Source organism: Sipha flava, unplaced genomic scaffold, assembly GCF_003268045.1.
Source record: "Sipha flava isolate LNK unplaced genomic scaffold, YSA_version1 164_pilon_pilon, whole genome shotgun sequence".
Classification (NCBI taxonomy): Eukaryota; Metazoa; Arthropoda; class Insecta; order Hemiptera; family Aphididae; genus Sipha; species Sipha flava.
Genome location: NW_020271825.1, coordinates 606,021 through 628,670, shown reverse-complemented (window position 1 = coordinate 628,670; position 22,650 = coordinate 606,021). Strand labels below are relative to the sequence as shown.

Below are 22,650 nucleotides of genomic sequence, written 5' to 3'. Positions count from 1 at the left end.
ACATAAGGGCGCATTTTGAATTATAGCCCTGGGCGCAGTGTTCCGTTGCTACGGCACTGGTTTTCGAATCGCGTTGGCCGTAAGAACAGGAACGCCGTCAAACATTTCGCCGCTGAACGGCCGTAAAACGAACGAGAGCCGTATGGCGCGAGACGGTCGGGCGGCGAGCAAGAGTGATAAGCGACCGCGGCGACGACGTTGCGGGTTCGTTGCATTATTTCCGTTCGGTGGGGAGGTGAGAGCGCACGGCCGCAGTGGATGGGGAACACCGTGCCGGCAGAGAGAGACGGTCCAAACGAACCGGCGGCGGTCGAGCGGCGTCCGTTCAGTGTTGTTTTGTTGTCGGTTCGCGTTGTACGTGTCACGTCCGTCTTTAACCAGTCCGTGTGTACGCGCGCGCCAAATCGCGTACAAAATATATCCGTATAATATTGTCATAACGTCGTCCATCGCATGGTATTAGCACCCATCGGACGATATACATCACGCGGTGACGTTTTTTTTCCCCTCTCGGTCTAAAACTCATTTTTTTTTTATTCACCTCCCGAGACCAACCGTCGTAACAAGTGCCCAGCCGACGCGACCACCGTGATCCGCCGAAGTGAGGCCGTTGTGCCGTCGTTATGAACGTTGTTTTCGCCGCATCGCCGCCGCAGCCGTCGTCATCGTCGTGATCCGATTATCGAGCGCGAACGAACGAACGAAGCCACCAGTGGCCGCGTGAAATGCAACCATCGACCGGTATTATGTCGTCGAAATCGTTAACGTTGCTGCTAACGCTGACGGTGGTGGCTACGTGGTCGCCCGTCACCGCTGCCGCGCTCGCCGACAACGTGACCGTATTCAGGTGCTGCGGCCGCGGCCAGACCCTCGACCTGACCGACGTGCACGGCCGGTGTGCCCCGGTGGCCGTGTCGCAGCCGCCTGACTTTGTGCCCGTCATCTTCGACGTGTACAGCAACCAGTTCCTGGCGCCCAACAGCACGCCGCCGCCATCGTACGGCATGACGCCGGCCCGGCCACCATGCCACCCCGCCGTGTTCCTGCCCGCCTCGCCGTTGGGCTCGCCATCTGGCTTCGTTCCGTTCATCAACGGATCGCTGTGGGCCCAGCTATGGCCCACTACGCTCGTGGACTCGGACCAGTACTGCCTGGACCGCAGCGGCGCGCTCGTGTGTCCGCCCGACGAGCCGAACAAGACAAAGAAGTGCTGCGGCCCCGCGGCCGTGTACATCGACGAGAAGGCCGCATGCGAGATCGCGGACCCTCACGACCCGGCCGATCTGCCGGCCGACCTCATATACGGGTTCCCGCGGTGTGACGGTGACTCGTTCTTCATGTCCGGCCACATCAACGAGACCCACTGGCCCGTCGGCGACCTGTGGCCAGCCGGTGGCGTGCTGCGCACCGCCGACGGCCATTCCATCCAGCCGCGGGACTACTGCCTGGAGCACGTGCTCGAAGACAAGGAGCCGCGCAGGTGGACGGTGTTCACGTGCGCGCCCCGAAACGACCATCACGATCACGTGACCAAGAGCTACCGCGAGGACATACGGTTCACCCTGTACCCTCTCGGGCTACTGCTTTCCGTGTTCTTCCTGGCCGTTACCCTGGTGGCCAGCTGTATGTTGCCCAGCACGTACCACGTGCTTCACTGGAAGTGTCAAGTCAACTACGTCGGCTGCCTGTTGGTTGGGGATCTGTTCCTGGCTTTCATCCAGCTGTCCGGTGACTCTTTACGGGGCCCACTGTGCATATTCACAGGTAACTACGAGTATTTTTTCCTTCTAAATCACTATATTTATACTTAAACTCTTGTCTATTAGTGTACTTATTACACTCTTCGATCTTAACTTTGACTCTTAACTTAACTCTCTCCTTTGCCCTATTCGTGTAATACGGCGATATCGATACGTACGATACCTTCGTGAGTTGAGTACTGTATTTGCATTAATTTTTCTTTCACTGCACGTATGCGCCTAAACAAGATTCCATTAGTGTTTACGCAGCAGGTAGGTAATGTTTTTGTAAACGTTCATAACTATAATTTTTCATGGTTTTAATATAATTCGTAGTCTATCGTTAAAATTAATAACGTATGTTATTATGAATGTAGAACATTGTAACGCAAATGCGTGTGGTAAACTATAAATGTATTTGGAAACAGTGTTTGTTGAACGAGTTGTGAAAAGTATGTAACAAATATATTAAGAGTTTACCAGCTTATAAATGCTAAAGAGAAAATAAAAATGTATCAAATTGGTATTTAGTAGTGGTTAGAGTAATCTTTTCGGTTCCAATATTTATTTGTTATATTGTTGATAATTTTATAATACGCTATACGGTAATATGGTTTTAGATTATCTACGAACCATTAAAGATAACATTTTCGAGATTATCACAATACAGGGAAATCGTTATATCTTTAAATACTTTGGAACATTATCTTGTTATTCTCATTCGATAGATGTACAGGTGTGTTCACGTTCACCATTGAATGTTATTGTGTGTTTTCTGCACTTATCGACCATCTGTGTGGTATAGAATGTGTACGATATGTTTTCACCATTATTGGCTGCCTACAGCCTATAATATTTTATATCAATTAGTAGTTAATTTAGTATTTATTTATGATATAGACACCGATCAATATACATAAAAGTGAAAATATTGTCCCTCCTTGAGAAATGTAGGCATCGGTTGCTTAAGTTTTGACATCTGTGCGCATGCCATTTTCAATTTTTCTAGACGTTACTGTTTCATACCGACCAGTTATTATTATAATTAAACGATTAATGCCTATAATATCAATTATTTAATTACCACGCGTGTAACTCTTGTTTAGGACGACAGATTTATTTTATTTTTTAATCGTGCGTTGTCGCTACAACACGGTAAATCGTTTTACGGCTACTCGTTATCGGCATATCGGTGTTACACCGATATATCGGTGTACACACGATAATCGTACACGGATTGCGAGAACAAGCAGTATAATATTTAAATCCTGTACACATTTTATTTATACATATTTTGCTCGTACCCTTAATAATATTGTTTAAACGGTTGGGGGGGGGGGGGGGAGAGAAAATCAACACTTACGTTTTCCGTTAATTTTTCGAGATCGTTCACCAAACCAAATTCTTCAACAACGACTACAAAATTTTCGGTACTACAAGTATTATGTGAACCAGGGTGATGTGCGTCGCGGCGTGGAACCCTCTTGTATATACATGTGCGGCAACATATACGTATGTATATATTTTTGTAATATATTTATACGGCGTATATATAGGTGTGCATTATTATAGTCTGTGAATTAGGGGAAACGCGTGTGACACAGGAAAAAAAACGTTTCCCGTTATTTCTTATGATGGTTGCGCGTTGGCTATTGTGTATGTGACCGCTCTTTTTGCCTCCAACCGTGTGCGTGTGTGTAATCAGGTAGGTACATGCACGGTCGTCGTCGTCATCAATGCCACCGCCGTCGAGTGCAGTCCTACGGGCGCGCCAGTGTGTTGTTTAAATGTCAACGTGATTGCAGCCATGATTGTGTGCAGTATCTGTCCATCACACGCGCAACGCAGGACGTTTTCTATTTCCAGTCGATGCGATAAGGATCACGAATGGGTGCTGATTTGAATTCGTCGTTAAGTCGACTTTTGACCGACGATCATACTCTTTTTAAATATCGTACTTGACGTACCAAATAGTTACCGTATAACATACATTGTTTTATGAAATTTGGCGGATAGCATCGAAAAAGTAGAAAAGTCTGTTTAAAATAGACTTAACTAAGATTTAAATACTTATTGATCAACCGGAAACGTGTAAATCCCTAGGTGGTGCGTGACAAAGACAGAAAATCATAATTTGCATTTTATTACGGTACGGTGTACGGCATTCAGTTTTCTACGAAGTCCAAGTTTGTCTGCTGTGAAGTAAAAGTGTTAACAAACTGCAGTATTTTACGTTCATAAAAATTTTATTTTGCGATTAAATTTGGGTTAAAATCACCTTCAACATTTTCTTCACCACGTACGATCTATTTTGTCTAGAGTTCAATGTCTTAGAACTCGTATTACACTGAACAGGCACGTAAATAGGTGCTTATTTTTTTTTTTTTTTTTTTGGGAGGGGCGATTAACCTTCAAAATGATTGGGGCTTAAATAATGTTTAATAAAATGGTATGTACCGTATATCTTAATTCGTGGTTATTACAATATGGTCTTGGGGGACGGAACGGGGTTGATTGCTCAGACTTTACGTCGTGGATATATAGTTAGGTTATTCGTTTTAAACGAATAACCATCCTCGTGAAATAATATGATATTAACAGAATTGTGATATTTACGCTATTGACGTTCCAAGTGCTCATTGTTTGTACATGTTTTATCCTCGTACAGAATATTGATAAGTCGTTGTCCGCGTACATAACAATAGCGAAAGTTTTGCCGTAAGATACCGTTGAAGCGATGTGTGATTCGGACACTCGTAGAAACGACACGTGTGACCGTCACACGTATACGCACAACATAACGATTTTTATCGCAAACCGTTCATATTTGTTGTTCGTACACGTTTCACAAAAAGTATAACGAAATATTATTATACATAGGTGAACTGCCGACCGATAGGAATTATGTACCTAATTTTATTTTCGTTTGAAACCGTATATCATAATAATATTTCGCACAAATCTCGTTCGAGCCATTCGATTTTTAGTGTGTGCGGTTAATGAGAATATTATTATTGTTCTCTTCTATCGGACCGTACATTTTTTGCACTGGTTAGATTGTAATTCTATATTTAGCAGAGTAAGACTTGCGCGGATGATCGTCTGTTTTCCGTACGTACATAATATTATGTAGACACGTGGAACCGAAACCTCTTAAAAGTTGTGTAAAAAAAAAAAAAAAATCGCGGATGGAATTTCAGAGTACCGTGGGTTATTTAATTACGAGAAGATGGGTGGATAAGAAGTTTACCATAAATTGTGAGCGTGCGTGCAACAGATATCGAGTGTTATGTGCACGCGTGTCAAAATGTATAAGCAATATACATGCATCGTGTACACAGAAAAAACATTCGAAACGAATATAGTGGTTTGGTTTATTTCCAAACGAAATGATCTGTTTTCCTTTTGGATTTCCTTCTGATACGTGGGACGATCGAAAATGTTATTACTACTCGGCTGCGTATAGTAATGCAGTTCATTAGGCTGACATTGGAGAGCATCCAATGACTGTTATTTGTCTGACGCGTCATGGCGCTCGTCTATACGAAGTAAACGTCTAAAAATGAAATACTATATATACATGTATGAGCGTGTATGTGTGTGTGTGTGTGTGTGTGTGTGCAATATAACAAGATGTGTTTGTATATTATTATTATTATAATTATATTATATCAAAGGCATCACCGGGCCCTTCTATAATTTGTCATTGTTTAATGGTTATTGTACGCGCGAAACATCAACAAGAGAGCATCAATTATACATATAATGTAGTATTGTAGTTTGGCGTAAGGTTCCTTTTACAGCTTCCTTTTAAAGCTACGCTTTTATTGAAAACCCATTCATGTGGACGCTGGTTAGCGATTTTTTAATTTTCGCACCTCGGTTTAAAAAGCTAAGTTTTTTTCCACGCTATTTGTAGCACAACAATAACGCTTGATGAAACCTTACCTATACCAACCGTAGTTCCTTAACCGTTTATGTACTAATGACTTGAAAAACAAAATTAATACAGACCTCGAGTTTATGAACAAAAATCTCTTGTTGTATAGTTTAAACAACAATATTATGTGTTCTATTAAGAACATATATCTATTAACACATTCTATTTTGGCTATAAAAAAAAAAATCGTAATTGCTCACAATTTATCGATATTAATAGATCGTATTCTATATTATTAAGATGGACTATATTACGTAAACTTAGTTTCTAAATAAAGATATAATAATACACAGAATCAATAACGTTTATCAAACATAATTTTTTAATCGCCCCGCAATTTTATCAATCGTTTTTAATTGATGTATGCTGATAGACGATTGCAAATATAGAAGAAAACGATAGCGAATTCAAACGAACGTTTTAATGATCACATTTGTTTAAAAATTGCCCTTTACACCGTTATACATGTCTGTACATCACTATTAATACAAATTTATTATTAATCCGTGTACATATCATTATGTAAAAGGGTTAATGGTAATTCCGATATTTACGAGTAAAATCATATAGGTAATATAATATATAATGATTCAATATTTATACTCTTGCGCAGTACCTATAATATAAGTTATAACATTACCTATTGAAAAACAAAAGTGAATAAACAAATGTATATTTTAATCGTTTTGAACGCAAATGAATGCTATATCGTGTCTGTTATTACGAATAAGATATTTTAATCGTTGTGCGTTACGGTAATGTAATTTCATATACGCACCAGTAAATCACTCTTTAACATTTCATATCGTGTATAGAGAGTAAGATACAAAAAAGAAATTGACTTTTAAATTTTACAACGAGTTCGTTGAGTATGAACGCAAGAGAAATTCAATTCAAAAAAAAAAAAAGCACATCGTATCGTTGTCAAGCGAGCGGAATATAAGTATTATTATGATCGTTAATTATTCAACACCGTCAAATAAACTCTATACGCGTGTAATCGCAGCGCTCCTACATTAATATAATAAATAGTAATGTATCGTACACATGTGTAACGAACATCATCAACATGACACACAGCAAACGTTCAATATTGTTACGCACAAATGGACGGGATACTGCAGCAATGCAAATACTTCCAAATTACTTTTACATTTCGATTGCAGTCCTTCGCGATTAAAAGGCCCTTCGCATAAACCAATCTATCGAATTCTGCACCACAACGAATCCATACCGCAGTGCATTTGGTGATGAGCGGAGATGTGCATTCATACGCACACATCTTGGAAAGTCGATCGCTGCAGCGTAAAAAGTTTTAGGACAGGCTAACCCCTGGCTCCGTCGTTATTACTGTTGAAAACGTTTCGATTCCCGATTATTGTTTAATACGCGTAGTGCCCTGAATTCCTTTTCGGGCTTATCTGCCGCAAATTTTCACTGTTCGTACGGTACACGAAACATAATACTCCGAAACATAAAACACCGAACCGACTGGTAGATGCGATAACTGTACACGTCTTATTCGACTTGCCAAGTCGTGCGTACCATCGCAATCGTATGACTATATGCATATCACCGGAAAGAATAAGATGCGAACACAGGAAGAGTGCGCGAGTGTGAGGATTAACGCCGTGGCTTGACCTGAATGTGTCGATGACAATGGCTGGTAAAAAATAAGAAAAAAAAATGGCCGACGACATTGTCATCGGAAAACGATTAGCTAATATTATGTGTATACATGAACGCACGTAGGTCGAAATCGCGATTTTCTCGGGTTCCGTTATGGTCTTCCTCAACGCACACCTAGTCATAATCGTAATATTTAGTGCGCACGCTCGCATGCAAACTTATTGGCTGCACGCGCGCGCCACTGCGTTTTCCTACGACGGCCCATCCGAAACACCTTCGGTCCAGTGGCGCGACGTATTTCTTTTGTACCGCTTTCTCAAGGTCCGTTTTGTCGCCGTCACCGTAGGACGAATACACGGCGGAACGAAATAGTGTACCTCAAGTGCAGAGCGGAGAGAGACGGCGACGCGGCAGTGGAAATTCGTTCTGCACGTAGGCGGCGACGTGTTGTCGGTAGGTACCGCTCGAAACGGTGTATTGGCTGCGCCACACGTCCACGAAGTATTGTCGTCGGAAGTCTTCCACAACGATTTTCCACCGACCAATGTCTATTGTGTACGGACGTGGCAGGCAGATGCGAGTAAATCCGTAACGCGCCGTCCGATCCGTCGGGACGTGGCGCGAAAGAATCCGTCGCCGTACAGCGGAATCGAGTCGCTGGTGGGTAGGGAAAAGGAAAATGATTAATAACGAAAATCTGTACGACGTTTACCGATCACCGCCCAGCTGGTTAGTATAAACAGTGTACGACGTGTAAAGCGCAATAGCAATAATAGCAATCGCGTAACAGACGTATCTCTTCCGTTGTCGGATGGACGGATAATAAAAAAAAAATATCGATTCGGACACGAACACAATATACACGTAACACACCTCTGCGTCGGCTGCGGCCGCCACACGCGAATAAGATCTGCCTCCGCTGTCGAAACGATACGGTAATTATACGGCGGCGGCGGTGATGGCCTTGTAATAATGTATTGCTCCGGCGAAGAATGCGGTATCAGAGTCGTGTTGATATATACCACCTCTCGCACACGTTCAGTCCTCCACGCGGCCCCTCCCGACCATCTACTCCCTCCTACCCACTCAACCTGTGACTATAAATAATAATATTATTTCGTGTCGGTCGCGACCGCTGCAGCTGATACTCATAACTGTATGGCTTGGCTACCATGTACTCGCCGACCGGCCAACTGTACTACCGTGTTTCGGACGCGACCAATTTTCTTTTTTTTTTTATTCTATTAGTAAACGGTCCCGACCGGAATCGGTAAAGATTTTTTGCTCGTATGGCGAATATTTGTCCGCGCTGTGTTCGTTGCGTGAATGCGTCGGGGACGTTTGCAGGGTTTCAGACGTTTGCCATTAAATCCCGTGCAGTGGCGGCGCCAGGTAGAGCCGCGGGCCCTACCTGAAAATTCCTGGACCCATCACTGGGTCCGACCTTAACCATGGTCATTTTTAATAGACCGACGAAATATTTTTATAGTTTCATGTAAAAACACGAGAATATATAATCATAAGCAACAGAGATACTATAGGTGCTGTAATAGTATACGATAATAAAACGCTTGACCAACATTAGTGTCTATGTTCTTCGGGGCGGAACTCTTTTCGCCCAAAAATGAAAAAACAGTTTCCTCTTTTCGCCCAAAAATAATTGTATTCTTTTTGCCCATGGTTTCACGTTTCACATTTTGGAAACCACTTTCTCAAAATTAATAATTTTTAAAAAATCATATTTGATATTCGATAAAATCACGTTTTTGATTGTTATTAATATAGTCAGTCGAGAAAAGTGTATAAAGGTGCCGACTCTTCTATCGAAATATATAGTTTAAAACACTTTAATAAACGTTATAATTACTTAAAAGTCATAATTAATATGAATATTTGTATTATTTTACAACAACAGAACAAACTATTTATTTAAGTAGTAACCTGATTAAATTACTTATTAATTATTTTACATCGATAACACTATTTTAAATACTTATTTTTAACACTTATTAAATTATTTTTAATAATTATATATTTTTCTATTTTTTTATTTGATTATTATATGATTTTTTTAAAAATTATTAATTTTGAGACAGTGATTTCCAAAATGTAAAACGTGAAACCATTTGCGAAAAGAATACAATTATTTTTAGGCGAAAATAGGAAACTGTTTTTTCATTTTTGGTTGAAAAGAGGACGTGGGCAAAAAGAGGAAGGTCATTTTTGGGCGAAAGGAGTACCGCCCGTTCTTCGTGTTTACGGATGACGAATGTAATCACATTTTCGCAAAGACCGGTTGTGTGATTTTTATCTTCCCATTGGCTCTACCCGCTAAAATATCCTGGCGCTACCACTGATTCCGCGGCCGGAAAACGTCACCTGCATCACCGCGTGGCGCGGATTCCGAATCCGTATCTGACGATTGAACAGAGTTGACACGGGCACTCCTCTGTACAACATCGGTTTCGTGTACAATATATGTGCAGAGAGATGATTCCGCGGACGAGATTAATACGAAAAATCGAATTCCGTTCCGCTTGACATTTGCTGAAAAAACAGTTGAAAATTCGGTTGGGGCTTTAACACCTGTCTAACAGCTACAGCCTGACGAGTATATTGTATACGAGACCGCGCATTCCAGAGACGGGTTGTGTACATTTGTGAACCGCTTTCAAAACTCGTAATTATGTATTTCGTACAAATATATTATAATATATGTATTGCTCTTCTTTTTTGTGCGAACGCTGTGACCCATCGCCGTCGTACGATGGTAATGCATGCTGATTTTGTTCTAAATCAGTGTTTTCTCGAACTATCGATGGTGATGCACGTTACTGACGAGCGCTGCGATCTCGGCGGCCGACTAATAATTTTGTGTCGTCAAACGTATATCCGGAATTTAGAAACGTATTTTCACCTATTTGCTTATACCGTGTCTCCAATAATTAACAATTACGACAATCAGAGTGTAGAAATTTCACACAAATTTCACTTTATCGTTATTATTATTTCTCACGAGCAATTATCTCCATTGCGCCATACACTGATCGCGCACACATCTGCTTCACGCAAATTAAAACAACCCGTTTATTTATTTATTATATTATATTTTTTTTTCGTTCAATCGTTAAATAATGTGTAATAATAATTTATCATAAGTACTCACAATTATGCGATGTATGCGTCCGAACATTATGTGCTACATTACGGTAGAAGGTCTTGAAAAATATTGTAAACGTTGACTATTCGATTTTGTCCTATCGAATTACTCGGCATTTAATCGATTCCGGTGTGTATAATTTATAATAATAATAATATTGTAAATGTGTAAGCAACAATATAAATGAAAAAAGTTGACGTTGTCTAATTGCGATTGGCTTACTGTTGTACAAATGATTCGAAATGTCTTTATGTTTATTATTTTAATCCGCAGCGTAGTCAAGGGGTTGAGGTTAACGGATTATACCCTCCCCCGTAACTTATGTTTCATGGACTTATTAAAATTAAAAAGTTGATGCATCATTAGGAGAGAAAATTTAAAATCGAAAACCCCAAAATATTTTTCTGACTACGCTACTGATTATAATGTGTGTGTTTTGTACACGCATGCCAGTCAGCCGTCGTGTGTACAAAAATGTGTACGTGTACATTGTGTTCTGTTCACACGTGATAATATTTTTTAGTTTATTGGAATGCCATAACTTGACTACCGTAACAACACTCGTTTAAATCTTGTTCGGTGTACGTTATTGTTTATGTGGACATACGTTCGAACGATGAAGATGATAATATTGATAATAATAATTGAATATTTCTATCGAAAAAAAAAACCACCCGTCGAATGTAACGCTTTGATGTAATAAATGTCGCGATTATAATACAATATTATACACGCGGTCGTGTATGTAGAACATCAACGTCGATGTGCGTTTGCAAAGTGGTATTTGGGTCCAACGACTCGCATTTACCTTATACTCTAGGGTTCTTCACACGGTCCACGCTCGTGGCCTTATCCTCGTGTGTGTTACACATCTGCGCATATTATGTGTATTTAGACCCGATGTGATGGTTATTTGTGCGATCATCGAACTCCGATCGAATCTTGTGCGTCTTATACGTCTTGTATTTGCGTTTGACGACTTCAACATTGTATTGTAATTCATTCCGTTCTCGACGGATGCTGCCGGAAGTGTCCGTATCATATGTTTTGTGCACCACATATAATACCGTACAAATAAACACGCGCAGATCGATTATCCATTGAACTGAGTTGTTTTTTCTCCGCTTGCGTAATACATTGCGATTTCTGTATCCCCTCTATAGACAGCTCCGTTCTCGTTTTTTTCGTTTTATTTTTTGAAATCAATGAGTCGCGTTTTTTTAAGGTTTTATAATCGCTTTGCGTGTGTGCCACCGCGTACTGCTGCAGAGACGCAACACTATTCTCTCCTCCCTATCGCACATTATTTTTTCTTTCCCTCTTCCACCGCTGCACCTTTTCTTCGAGATCAGTATAATACGCGCATTACAAAACAGTACGATACAATAATAGTAATAATAATATTGATATTGTACTCCTCGTGCGCATGCACATATGACGCGTGTTTAAAACCAAACGTGAAACTTTCACTCGTCTCGTTCCGGGAGAACTAGTCATCGTCCCCCCCCCCCTTTGACGATGATGCATGTCCGTAGTATGTCCGGTTCTTACATATCATATGCAGAGAACTGCAGGAATAACGAAAAGCCATTTTCTTTCATTTTTTAAGCTAATTTTTAAAACGCCATCGATATTTTACGATAAATTGCCATAATGTTCCACAAGAAAGCATATACGTGAAATTGCGGCAACATTTCCGGCAAGAGTTAAAATTAGTATAGTCGTTCATCAATCTGCTTACGCGTGATTTGAATTATTGAATCCAAAAGTATAGGGAAATAGCATAAGGATTTATGGGAGCTTTTTTATTTATTTATTTATTTTTTAGCCACATTATAATGTGGCTGAGTGCCGCCGACTAATTCTCCTCCTATTTTATTTTCTCTAAACAAGGTACTCACGCATATGCAGTCAAGTTGATAAATTGTAATTTATAATAAATAATAATTATTATGATTCAGATAACAACATCGTTATCTGTTTTTGATTCTACGACTACATATAATGTTTTATGATTATTATTTATTTCAGTTTCTTATCGAAAAAAATTATACTTAAAAAAAACCTAACGCTGTCTTCTGTTATTGATCAGATTTTTTCCACGTATAGCGATACCATTTATTTTTTCTTCAGAAATCAAATTCTTTCAGTTCTCAACCCAATGTCGGTTTTACTTAGTGCTTAGTAGTACAGTGTACATGTACTGTCATAATTTAATTACGCATATCTATGTCGGTTTATAATGTACGAGTTACTATTTCATTGATATCAGTGAATTTTAGCTATAATACTCGAGTTCATGAATTTTAATTCATAAAAACTACGTTCCGTCAGTTTAATATGCAGTGATAATAATAAAAATCGAATATAAATAGCATTGATGTTATGCTGTTATGTTTTTAAACAGCAATCAAATTCTAATGTTTTCTAATTTTCCATAATTTACATAGATAGTCAGTTATAAAATGTCAGCTGCTCATGTACGAAATAAGATACACCTACATATCTTAAATCTCCAATCAATAAATCAAATAATATAAAATAGAAATATTTTATTGACATATTTTCCAACAATAATATAATTATGTAATATTATTATCAATGAAAATATCAAAGTTTATCATCATTCCTATTAATAAATTATTATTATACCTAGTATAATTAACAACAAAAAAATCCATTAATTATAATTTTCAACTAAGAATATTGGTCTATGGGTTGTTTTTATAATACAATGAGTCATTTCTAGTGACCTATATAAATAGAGTTGTCAGTGTGTATATTGTACATACTAAGTACCTTACTATAAATAGTTTTTATTTAAGGTCAAACGTCAAATAGGTGATATCGATATAATTTATTAATCCGTATGAACGAAAATTTTTTTGATATATTTTCATATTTTTTGTACCGATTTCATTCATAAATAGAAGTATATAAAGAGTAACAAGTATCACGAAAGCAAATACTGTAATTTACATAAAGCTAAAGCATAAATATATAGTTACTCCCGTAACCGGTGTACCATATTCGTGGAGTTAAATTTATCAACTAAAATTTTTTTTTACACGATCAATTGTATTTCAAACATTTTAAATATTTTCGAAATGTTTGAACAAATAAATCCTATTTCTGTTTATTATACAATTAAATATTATGAAAATGTGTTTAAGACTAAGGAATTATTTTTTTCCGTCTGTTCAACACAACTGAAACTTATTCGTGAAATGGATAATTTAACAGTTTTATCATTATGAACAAACATATTTAATATTACATATTTTCTATCATCATTCATTATTGTATTCGCTTAAACGAGTAAACATAACTGCTATTTAATCAATATTTTAAACACACACTGAACCCCTCATGTTTTAATCAAATGAGATAGCATTGATATAAGTAAACATTATTTATATTAACAGTGGTCATGCCGTTTTAATACTACTTGAAATGCCTATGTCGCTACGCGATAACCATTCCATAATATGTAGAAAAACGTTATGTTTATCACATGAGATACGATTGTAATTAATATTGATGTTCAAAGACTACAAAATATATTTAAACGTATAATATAACTTATTCATTCGACATCTGAACCAAATAATATGACATTTTTTTTTTTTTTTTTTTTGTTGATTTTTGTCCCTCCATTATAATAATAATATTTGGATAGACGGAAATTCGACTCAAATAACCTTAGGCGGCTAGCAATCACCAGATAAGTGTAATATGTATTTGAGTACAATAAGAACGTTCTTCTCAATCCGCTCGTAATGCTTGTTACAATATAAACTGTTATTATGTAGTGAAAAAAAAAATAGAAACAGGAATATATGTATATTTTATTTTATTCAACAGAGCAAACAACTTAAATACATAAAAATGATTCTAAAACAAAATATTATAATCATGCATTCATTAGGTGTGATTAACAACTGAAACTTAATAAGATACTACAGTTGTTACATAATAAGCATTTTTTTTAGATTTTTTTTCTTTTTTTTTTCTATTTACGACGTAATGGTAAGAAAATGTACCGTTTCGATTAATTTCGATTCGAGACATTGAAAACAACTAAGCGGGCTCTAACATTCCGTCCGTTCTCCTCTTCCGTCCCCGATTTTCGCCAACGACGTGTCTACGCATCGTCTCGTTGCGTGTTATTAAATTACATTTTCGCGCATCGCACGGGCCCTACGGAACCGAGCAGTGATTTCGTGTACACGCAACAACCTGAATCCCATTCGGATTTCTATTAGTTGCTGTTGCGTCGAACGCGTTGACAACGTGGAAAGCGGGCCGAGATTTTCTTGACGGACGAAACGCGCCGTCTCGCGACGAACGAAATCGCGTAAACGAACACGGCCGAATTCAACATCATCGTTGTCGGCTTGTCCGTCCCACCAACGCGACCGCGGACGAATTGCGACGCGACAAGAACGCGATCCCATGCACAGCGCGCACTTAACCCGCCGCACGGTCACGACCGTGTCGGCGGACCGTTGTTCTGTTATTTTTACGTGTTCGATCGTCTTGCACGCAGTGCTGCGCGACGGAAACGCGGCACGTCGGAGTACCTCTCAACGCAACCCTCGTCGACCACTTCGGATGCATTCGAAGTAACGGCACGCGCGTACGTTACGACGCCGTTCGCGATCGACCCGTCAGTGCAAAAGGACCAGTGGTACACGTTTAGCGATCCGGCGATCTGTATGACTCGGACGTAGTTGAAAATTTGCCCGCACTCAGAATTCCCTGCCAAGATGCATGCCGTACACCCCCTCCCTAAATGTTTTTAGAAAATCCTCCCGGTGCGCGACTGTGTATCATTTAATCACTGCCAACGTCGTTCGGAGACGTTCTTTTAACGGGAACCGACCGAGTGCGTACAAAGATTACGGTTGCCGTTCAACGCGGGACGACTACGCCACTATTGCTCGTTGTCCACGCCGCACGCTCGATTGTTGAATTCGTTTTACAACTCCGACCGATCTCTGGTTCAAGTCTCTGCGTGACGGAGCCGCTTCGTCGTGCTATCGTTTTAAACGTCCACCGTCGTGTCGTCGTGTCCTCGTTCGCAACAATATTGTGTATGGTTAAAAAAAACATTATCTGTCTTACACGGAGTCGCACGGTGACACGTATTGTAGAGTATCATGCGTTCTGTTCTGGATTATTTTCTTGCCAATTCTCGGTATTGCCTTTCCGAAACGGCAGGTCTTATTGTAATCGAATAGATTCTGTTCCCTTCTCTTTTTTTCGCGAACGCGGACAAAAAAAAACCATCGTAGTTTGCGGAAGAACGCGCGAAAACTACGCGTTAAAAAAAAAAAAAAACACCCGCTCGGAAAACCGTAGAAACAACAGCTCATGCGTGTTGCTGCATGAACAGCGTTGCGTTTCGCGTAATAATTCAATAATAATATGCCTCTCAATTACGGCGAATTTCCCGTCGATATTATAACAGTACTTATACGTGTAATGGTGCGGAGAAAGAGAATATTATGACAATAATTTTTAATATTATCTAGCAAATCGTAGTATGACCTCTGAATTATGCGTACAACGCAACTGGAGTAACGAAATTTCGCAACTTCCGAAATATGTAGATACAGCTTTTGCAATATGACCGAAATAAATTAACTGCTATATCTTTACGACATGTGTACATCGTAAAAGATATCAAAAGATTTTTTTTCAAAATCTCCAGGAATATATTATGTGTTTTAATTGACAATATAAAATAGATAAACACGTAGACTCGGCAATGCGTGGTACATATCAGTTTTTTTTACGTTTTTTTTATCCGGGGGGGAAAAAACTCTTGCTGGATTGAAATTGAAAAAAAAAATTGAAACCCTAAAAATGTTGATCATAGATTTACCGTACACGTCGAAAGTTGAAGATAGTTTTAGAAACGAAATAAAAACTGTACAATGAAATGTTAATACCAGGCCCGTGTACAAAATGAGGGGGGCTTAAGCCCTTTACCGGAATGGTAATAAAATGAATATATTAATGTTTTTATACCCACGTGGCCACACTTAACGATCAGCAGTTTTGGTCCATGTAAAAGATATTAGTAGTAACTAAATCAAATTGTCCGTCATTATCCGATATTATTGTTAATGACTGTTGTAGTCGTCGAAAACCTTAAAACGTTCCCTAAAGTATAGTTTGTTAGGATGTTATCATATCGTAGGAAGCGTTATTGCACGTTGACTCTACCGCACGGTCCGTCTAGGATGTCTATTCGTGGGCGCAACACTATAACACGCCGTTGACGGAATAAACGAAATGACATTAACGCGACCGGCGAGAGGTGTCACGTCGTCGTCGACCAGTCACACGTCATACCGCGGGGGCTCGGCTATTGTCTTGCATTTTGTTTTTATTTTTTTTTATCGTTTTTCCGGCGGGCCCCCACGCGAAATTCACTGCACCCGCCGTTGCCACCATCCGGCCGTGACCACGACGACGACGTGATTTCGCCCGACTTTTTCTTTTTCGCGTCCGCCCGTTCGCCTACTCATTCGCTCCTACCGACGAACCGTCAACATACATTGTTGTATCTGCGTACGGATATAACATATTATAATGTACTCAATAATAATACCGCGTTTCGCAACACTTCCGTCGGTAATGTGATGTACCCATACTTAGATATGTTTTCGTACGCGTCCCTGCGTGTTGCGGTACAAAACTTTATACTTCGACAGCTCAAAGAAGAATATTTACTTTGAAAACCTTCGAATTATTTAAATGCTGCAACGTGTATCGTTTGCTCATATTGGAAGACCTATTGATTCGAACCAATCATTCGATGATGGTAAAATAAATTCTATCAGTATTATATAAAACATACATAAATAAATAAATACACAAATACGTTTATAATTAAATAAATATATAGTTAACAATAATATTTTATTAAAATATAACTATCTTAGTAGAATGTATATCACTATCTGAGACATATATTTTCGTTTGGACACGTTTCATGTGCATAACTCGTGCTTTCAATGAAAAATTGAGAACAACAACGATAGCCGTTGTGATTTTGGTTTGAGAGCTTCGTCGGAATTTATACACAATAATACGATCAAATATAACTTAGTACCCATACGTAATGCTGTTAAAATAGATGAACATTAATTATTGATTCGTAGTGGTGTATACTAGTGATGGACAATTCTTGAAAGTGAATAGATAATTTTAATCGATTTAAATCGGAATGAAGTTTGTGATAAGAACAAATGGTAGTGTCAGCACTGTGCAAATATTGAAACTGGATCAACAATCAATAATGAATCGATTCACATAAAATATCGTTTCAACGATTCAAATCGATTCACACAAAAAAAATCAGATCAAAGATTGGAGTCGATCTTCACAAATATGAATCGATCATTTAGAAGATTGGATTATGAAAATCAATTAAAAAAATCGATTCATTGCATAAAAAATATCGATTCAAATCGCCCATCACGATGTTTTTGATTTTTTGTTCACTAATTTACCTACTACTTTTTCGAATTTCGTATCAATCCGTTAAGTCCAGCTCGGACTATATTCCCAGAATTTTATTCGGTTTATTTATCGTATCCAACGCGTGCTGCAAAATAAAATTTTTCTGAATATATATATTACAATAATAGGTTATATAATTATAATTAACAAGCGTGTGTAATTTTCTCAGTTATCTAATTTAAACCCGTATTTTATTACTCAGACTCAGTATTCTACTCCATGCATATTACTAATTTGTTTAATTTGTACTATCTATTAATTCATTTATTTATTATACACATATTATTTAATTGCAACTTACCACATTATTCCATAAAGATTTTTATATTGTGTGAAATAATTTAGTATACGATAATATTTGTTATTATTTTATTTAAATTTAAAAAAAAATCATTATCTTGAATAGATTACATTTGTTTTGAATTTTAACTATATCTACACAAGTTGTTCTAACCTAATGTTTTCTTTTTTCGTCATTTTTAACCTTAAATAAACATTTATAAAATTATTACTAAATAATTAAATAAAAAATTTAAACATTTTAACTTTAGTTTATGTGTAAAATAATTAAAAGCATGATTTTATGTCAACGACTTGTTCCTATATAGTGGGATGAGATATTTAAAATTCAAAATATCTTCTAGTATACATATACATTCTCTTATATTTGATGGAACACGTTATTATATGACAAAATCGTTGTCCCATCAACAACGATTGTTCGAAATCCATTCGCATTAGTCGAACATAAATACATTGAGATCCCAATTTGGCGTAAATGTATATACTATAATATCCAATTTATTATGTACACATTTTCATAGTTTGCGGCTTAATCGTATGATAGTTCATTTAATTTTAAGTTCTCAAGATTGTGTGTGTGATGTTTGTCTTGAATAATAACGATACTAATAATATAAAAGAGAGAAAACAATTCGCTAAACCACCAACACGGAGGTTTTCGACCTCAGCTCATGATCATATTTGAATTCGTAATTAATGCACTCATATAAATAACTTTACACGTGATCATTGACATACAGCACAGTTGGTACAGTAGTACAATCACATGCAAAACTGATATAATCGCGTCATTGTTATGTAATTATATGTATACCGTTTTTGCCGAAAAATATATAGGTTTAATATGCGGGATCGTTCTGTAATGCATTGCGTTAGTCGCATTTATTTGAAATGTGAACCATTGAACTTTAATGCAATGTCATAATACTCAATAAAATATTCAATAATAATCAAATAAACATTGTAAAACGTAGCTTATTAAATTCCTACGTAAAATAATTAATTATGTATGTTTACTCTGAAAACGTCGTATCGCCTAGTTTTCAATAATTTGTAATTTTCCTTATTCTTAGAATAATTTTTAAAAGAAAAGTCAACACAATAACGTGTTTCATTACTTGTAATTATATTTTTTAATTATTTTCAACATACACAATTTCACATAGCTTATTATTGATTTATTATAATTGATGAGTCGCATAGGCTCAACTAGGGCTTACATTTTGGAGGGCTATTAGTATCTAGATAACACAGACTCATAGGGGCTACGTCCCACATATCCATCTACTAATTTACATACAGATAAAATTTTTTACTTCTCGCTACTTTAAGTTCAGTTCAAATTTTAGCAAGACTAGCCCACATAAATCTGCAGTAATTCACGTTAATGATACATGTACACAGATTCAACTCTAAAATTTAAATTTTATTTTTTTTAACAATGTTCAGTTTTTAGTACAAAACAATTGTAAATGATCTTCATTATTTTTAATCCAGGTGGGCTATGGAAATATTTAGGTGGTTAAGTCGTTTTAAAACCTCGTAGTTGTGTCTATGATTGGTCAAATTAAAAGTGATTTCATTTTTATAAAATAAGTATTCCTATTCGGCTTTAAACTAAAATTAAATATAATCGAGTATTCGTGCGTATACAATAAAACATTTTTACTACAATACTTTTGTTTTTTCGGTTATAGTACCGTCGGTGGTCTGACGACCTGTATTTTTTCTTTTTTTACGATGGAACCCATTCACATTCTGCAATGTGCCATTCTCGGTATTGAACCGGTTAAACGCATGCCGCCGTAGCTACTACGTGCTTAATGATTACGTGCAATGCATGTAGCATGTATTTATATATTTATTTATTATATGCTTAGGGTTTAGCTCAAAAATGCGGTGTAAATCTGTTGTCCGACCACAAAAACGTCTTATTGTGAATGTAGTTGTAAAACATTGGCTGAAAAATTAACTATTGTTTCACAAGAAATTCATAAAAAAATATCAACAATTGTGTTTATATATATTTATACACTAATACTAATATGTAATAATATAAATTTATATGTATATTGGAGTCAAACCGCAAGCTGTAAATGTGTACAACATAATATCAATATTACTATACGTACCCGTATGTTACTGAACTGATTATCGTCTGAACCGAATTCTTGAAAGATCAAGTGATAACTTACTGTTGTCAGTCTATTGCATAATACTTTTTTCTTTATTTAAACATGTAATATATAATATAATATATATAATCTGCATTATTGACACTATAAGCGTATAGGCCAAGAGTAAAAACCAAAATTAATATATTTTGAAGATGAAGCCACCCAGTAGTGACACTTTCGTTGAGAAGCTTAAACATCCATGTTAGTTATGTAAAAGATTACGACAACACTTACGCTTAAATCACCTTGGAGGATTACCGGGTATGGAAGCAAATACTAGGTATTTAATTAGATGGTTTGTACGATAAGCTAATCATTCATGAAATTGTTTGTAGTAAAGCTTGGCATCTTCGTTTAGCATCTTTAAAATTAGATCTATGTGGAGTCTATGATTTGATATAACTATTTCTTTAGAGTAATTTCTTAAATATTCTTTAGAGTAATTTTTCCCAACTGATATTCCACGAAACCCATTGGTTCCGTGTATCAGCGATGTTAGTTTCCGTGAGGAATTTGAGAAAAAAAAATTTACGTTTAAAACAGGGACTCGATTATGAGCAAGGACTAATCTTCAACGTTACTTTATCTTATCGTAAACTATTTGTTAAGGAATAATGTTGTAATAATTATTATGGCCATCGCCCGAGATATTTAATATTTGGTATTCATTAATCTTATTTAAAAAAGGGGATTCCGCAAAAATATTCAGATTTCTGCAAATTTTCAGTGGGTAAAAGAAGTTGAAAAACACAGCCAAATAGCAATATATTGAAATGTTTGAATTTTGTTTAAACTTGACTTTTTTACGTTTCCCCAGTGTTCTGACGGGTTTAAGTAAGGATTTATACATAAGAAGTTTGACATTTATTGAGGAATATATATTATAACATAATATAATATTCAGTAACTGTGGTCGGTTATTTAAAGTCAACCTTTTGGATTTAATGCGAGAAATCCAAGTTAGTCTTTTAATCTAAAGTGAGATCGAGATACATTACTACTGAAGAGAAGGTAATTGGGCTTGGAGCAAGAAGTAAGTCTGAGTCTGAAGAAGTTGTATGCGTCGATTTGCTAAAATTAACTTTTAAATCGCTTTTATTTAGTAAATATAACACCGAATTATGTTAAATACTCTATTGTTTAACAACTACATATAACATCGCGGAACCAGTTATATTATCACCGTTTTTCTCCGTACGCTAACTCGATAACTCGGTATGATTTGTTTTACGTCTAGGTGCAAGTTATCACTATAAATGTACAATAAATATATTACTGTGCAATATTACCGCACGCGGCGGACACAATACAAAAAATAAAAACCGTCCGGTCAGCATGCACATATTCTAGAAGTTATGGCAACACATTTTATAAGACGATATTACAATATAGGTGTTCCAATATCTGGATCTAATGTAATTCATTTTTCGTATACGCGTAATCTATGTATACAACGTTTCTTCTACGAATCGAAATTAAAATTACGCTTCACTATTTCTAGTCGTTTACGCCACTTTGTCGATTTACCGCATGCTAATCCGAAATCGATGTATTTTAACCAATCGATTTTTTTTCGACAATATTTCACCGACAAATTACGAATAACATACACGCGTGGATACCGCACGGTGCTTGAAGACTTTAAATCCATATTATATTTTCATTGTCGTGTGTGTATTACATGCGTACAATTATAATGTACATAATTTAGAAACCCGTTGGAAAAATGTACAGACCACCGTGATTTGAACTGTGTTTAATATTATTGTTGTGTATCGAAACGAACGGTTAGTTTTTATTTTTACGTCTGACCTATATCGTGTTGTTATGAAACGTAACCGATGAAAAATTTGTCGATTCGAAATTTGTGACTTTTTTTTTTAATCACCGCTGCGGACATCTTGACGCGCGTGTTGATCGCTGTTATTCCGTCGATCCCGAGACGTTACGAACCGAACAGGGCGGCGAACTGGCAACTCGACATTACAATATTGTAGTGACTACGGTTCACAACCGACAATGGAAACCTGTTAACCGATAAGACGATGTATTGCGCACACGTGTTACTACAACGCGTATGCACTGCGCCGTGTGTCCTAATGAGGAGAATTGGGTCTACAGTATTGTGTTTGCGTTGTTTTTTCGTATACGTGCGCGCGCGCGTAT

At 37.3% G+C, this 22,650-nt stretch overlaps 1 protein-coding gene across 1 annotated transcript in view; it reads left to right on the top strand.

Moving 5' to 3' along the window:
• Window positions 1–254: 254 nt before the first annotated feature.
• Window positions 255–22,650, top strand: part of LOC112679526 (probable G-protein coupled receptor Mth-like 1) — a 39,455-nt gene continuing 17,059 nt past the window's right edge. Inside the window, exon 1 of the mRNA XM_025549370.1 lies at window positions 255–1,764. Within this exon, the coding sequence (XP_025405155.1) occupies window positions 726–1,764 (1,039 nt within the window). The 5' untranslated portion in view covers window positions 255–725. The remainder of the gene's footprint in view (window positions 1,765–22,650) is intronic.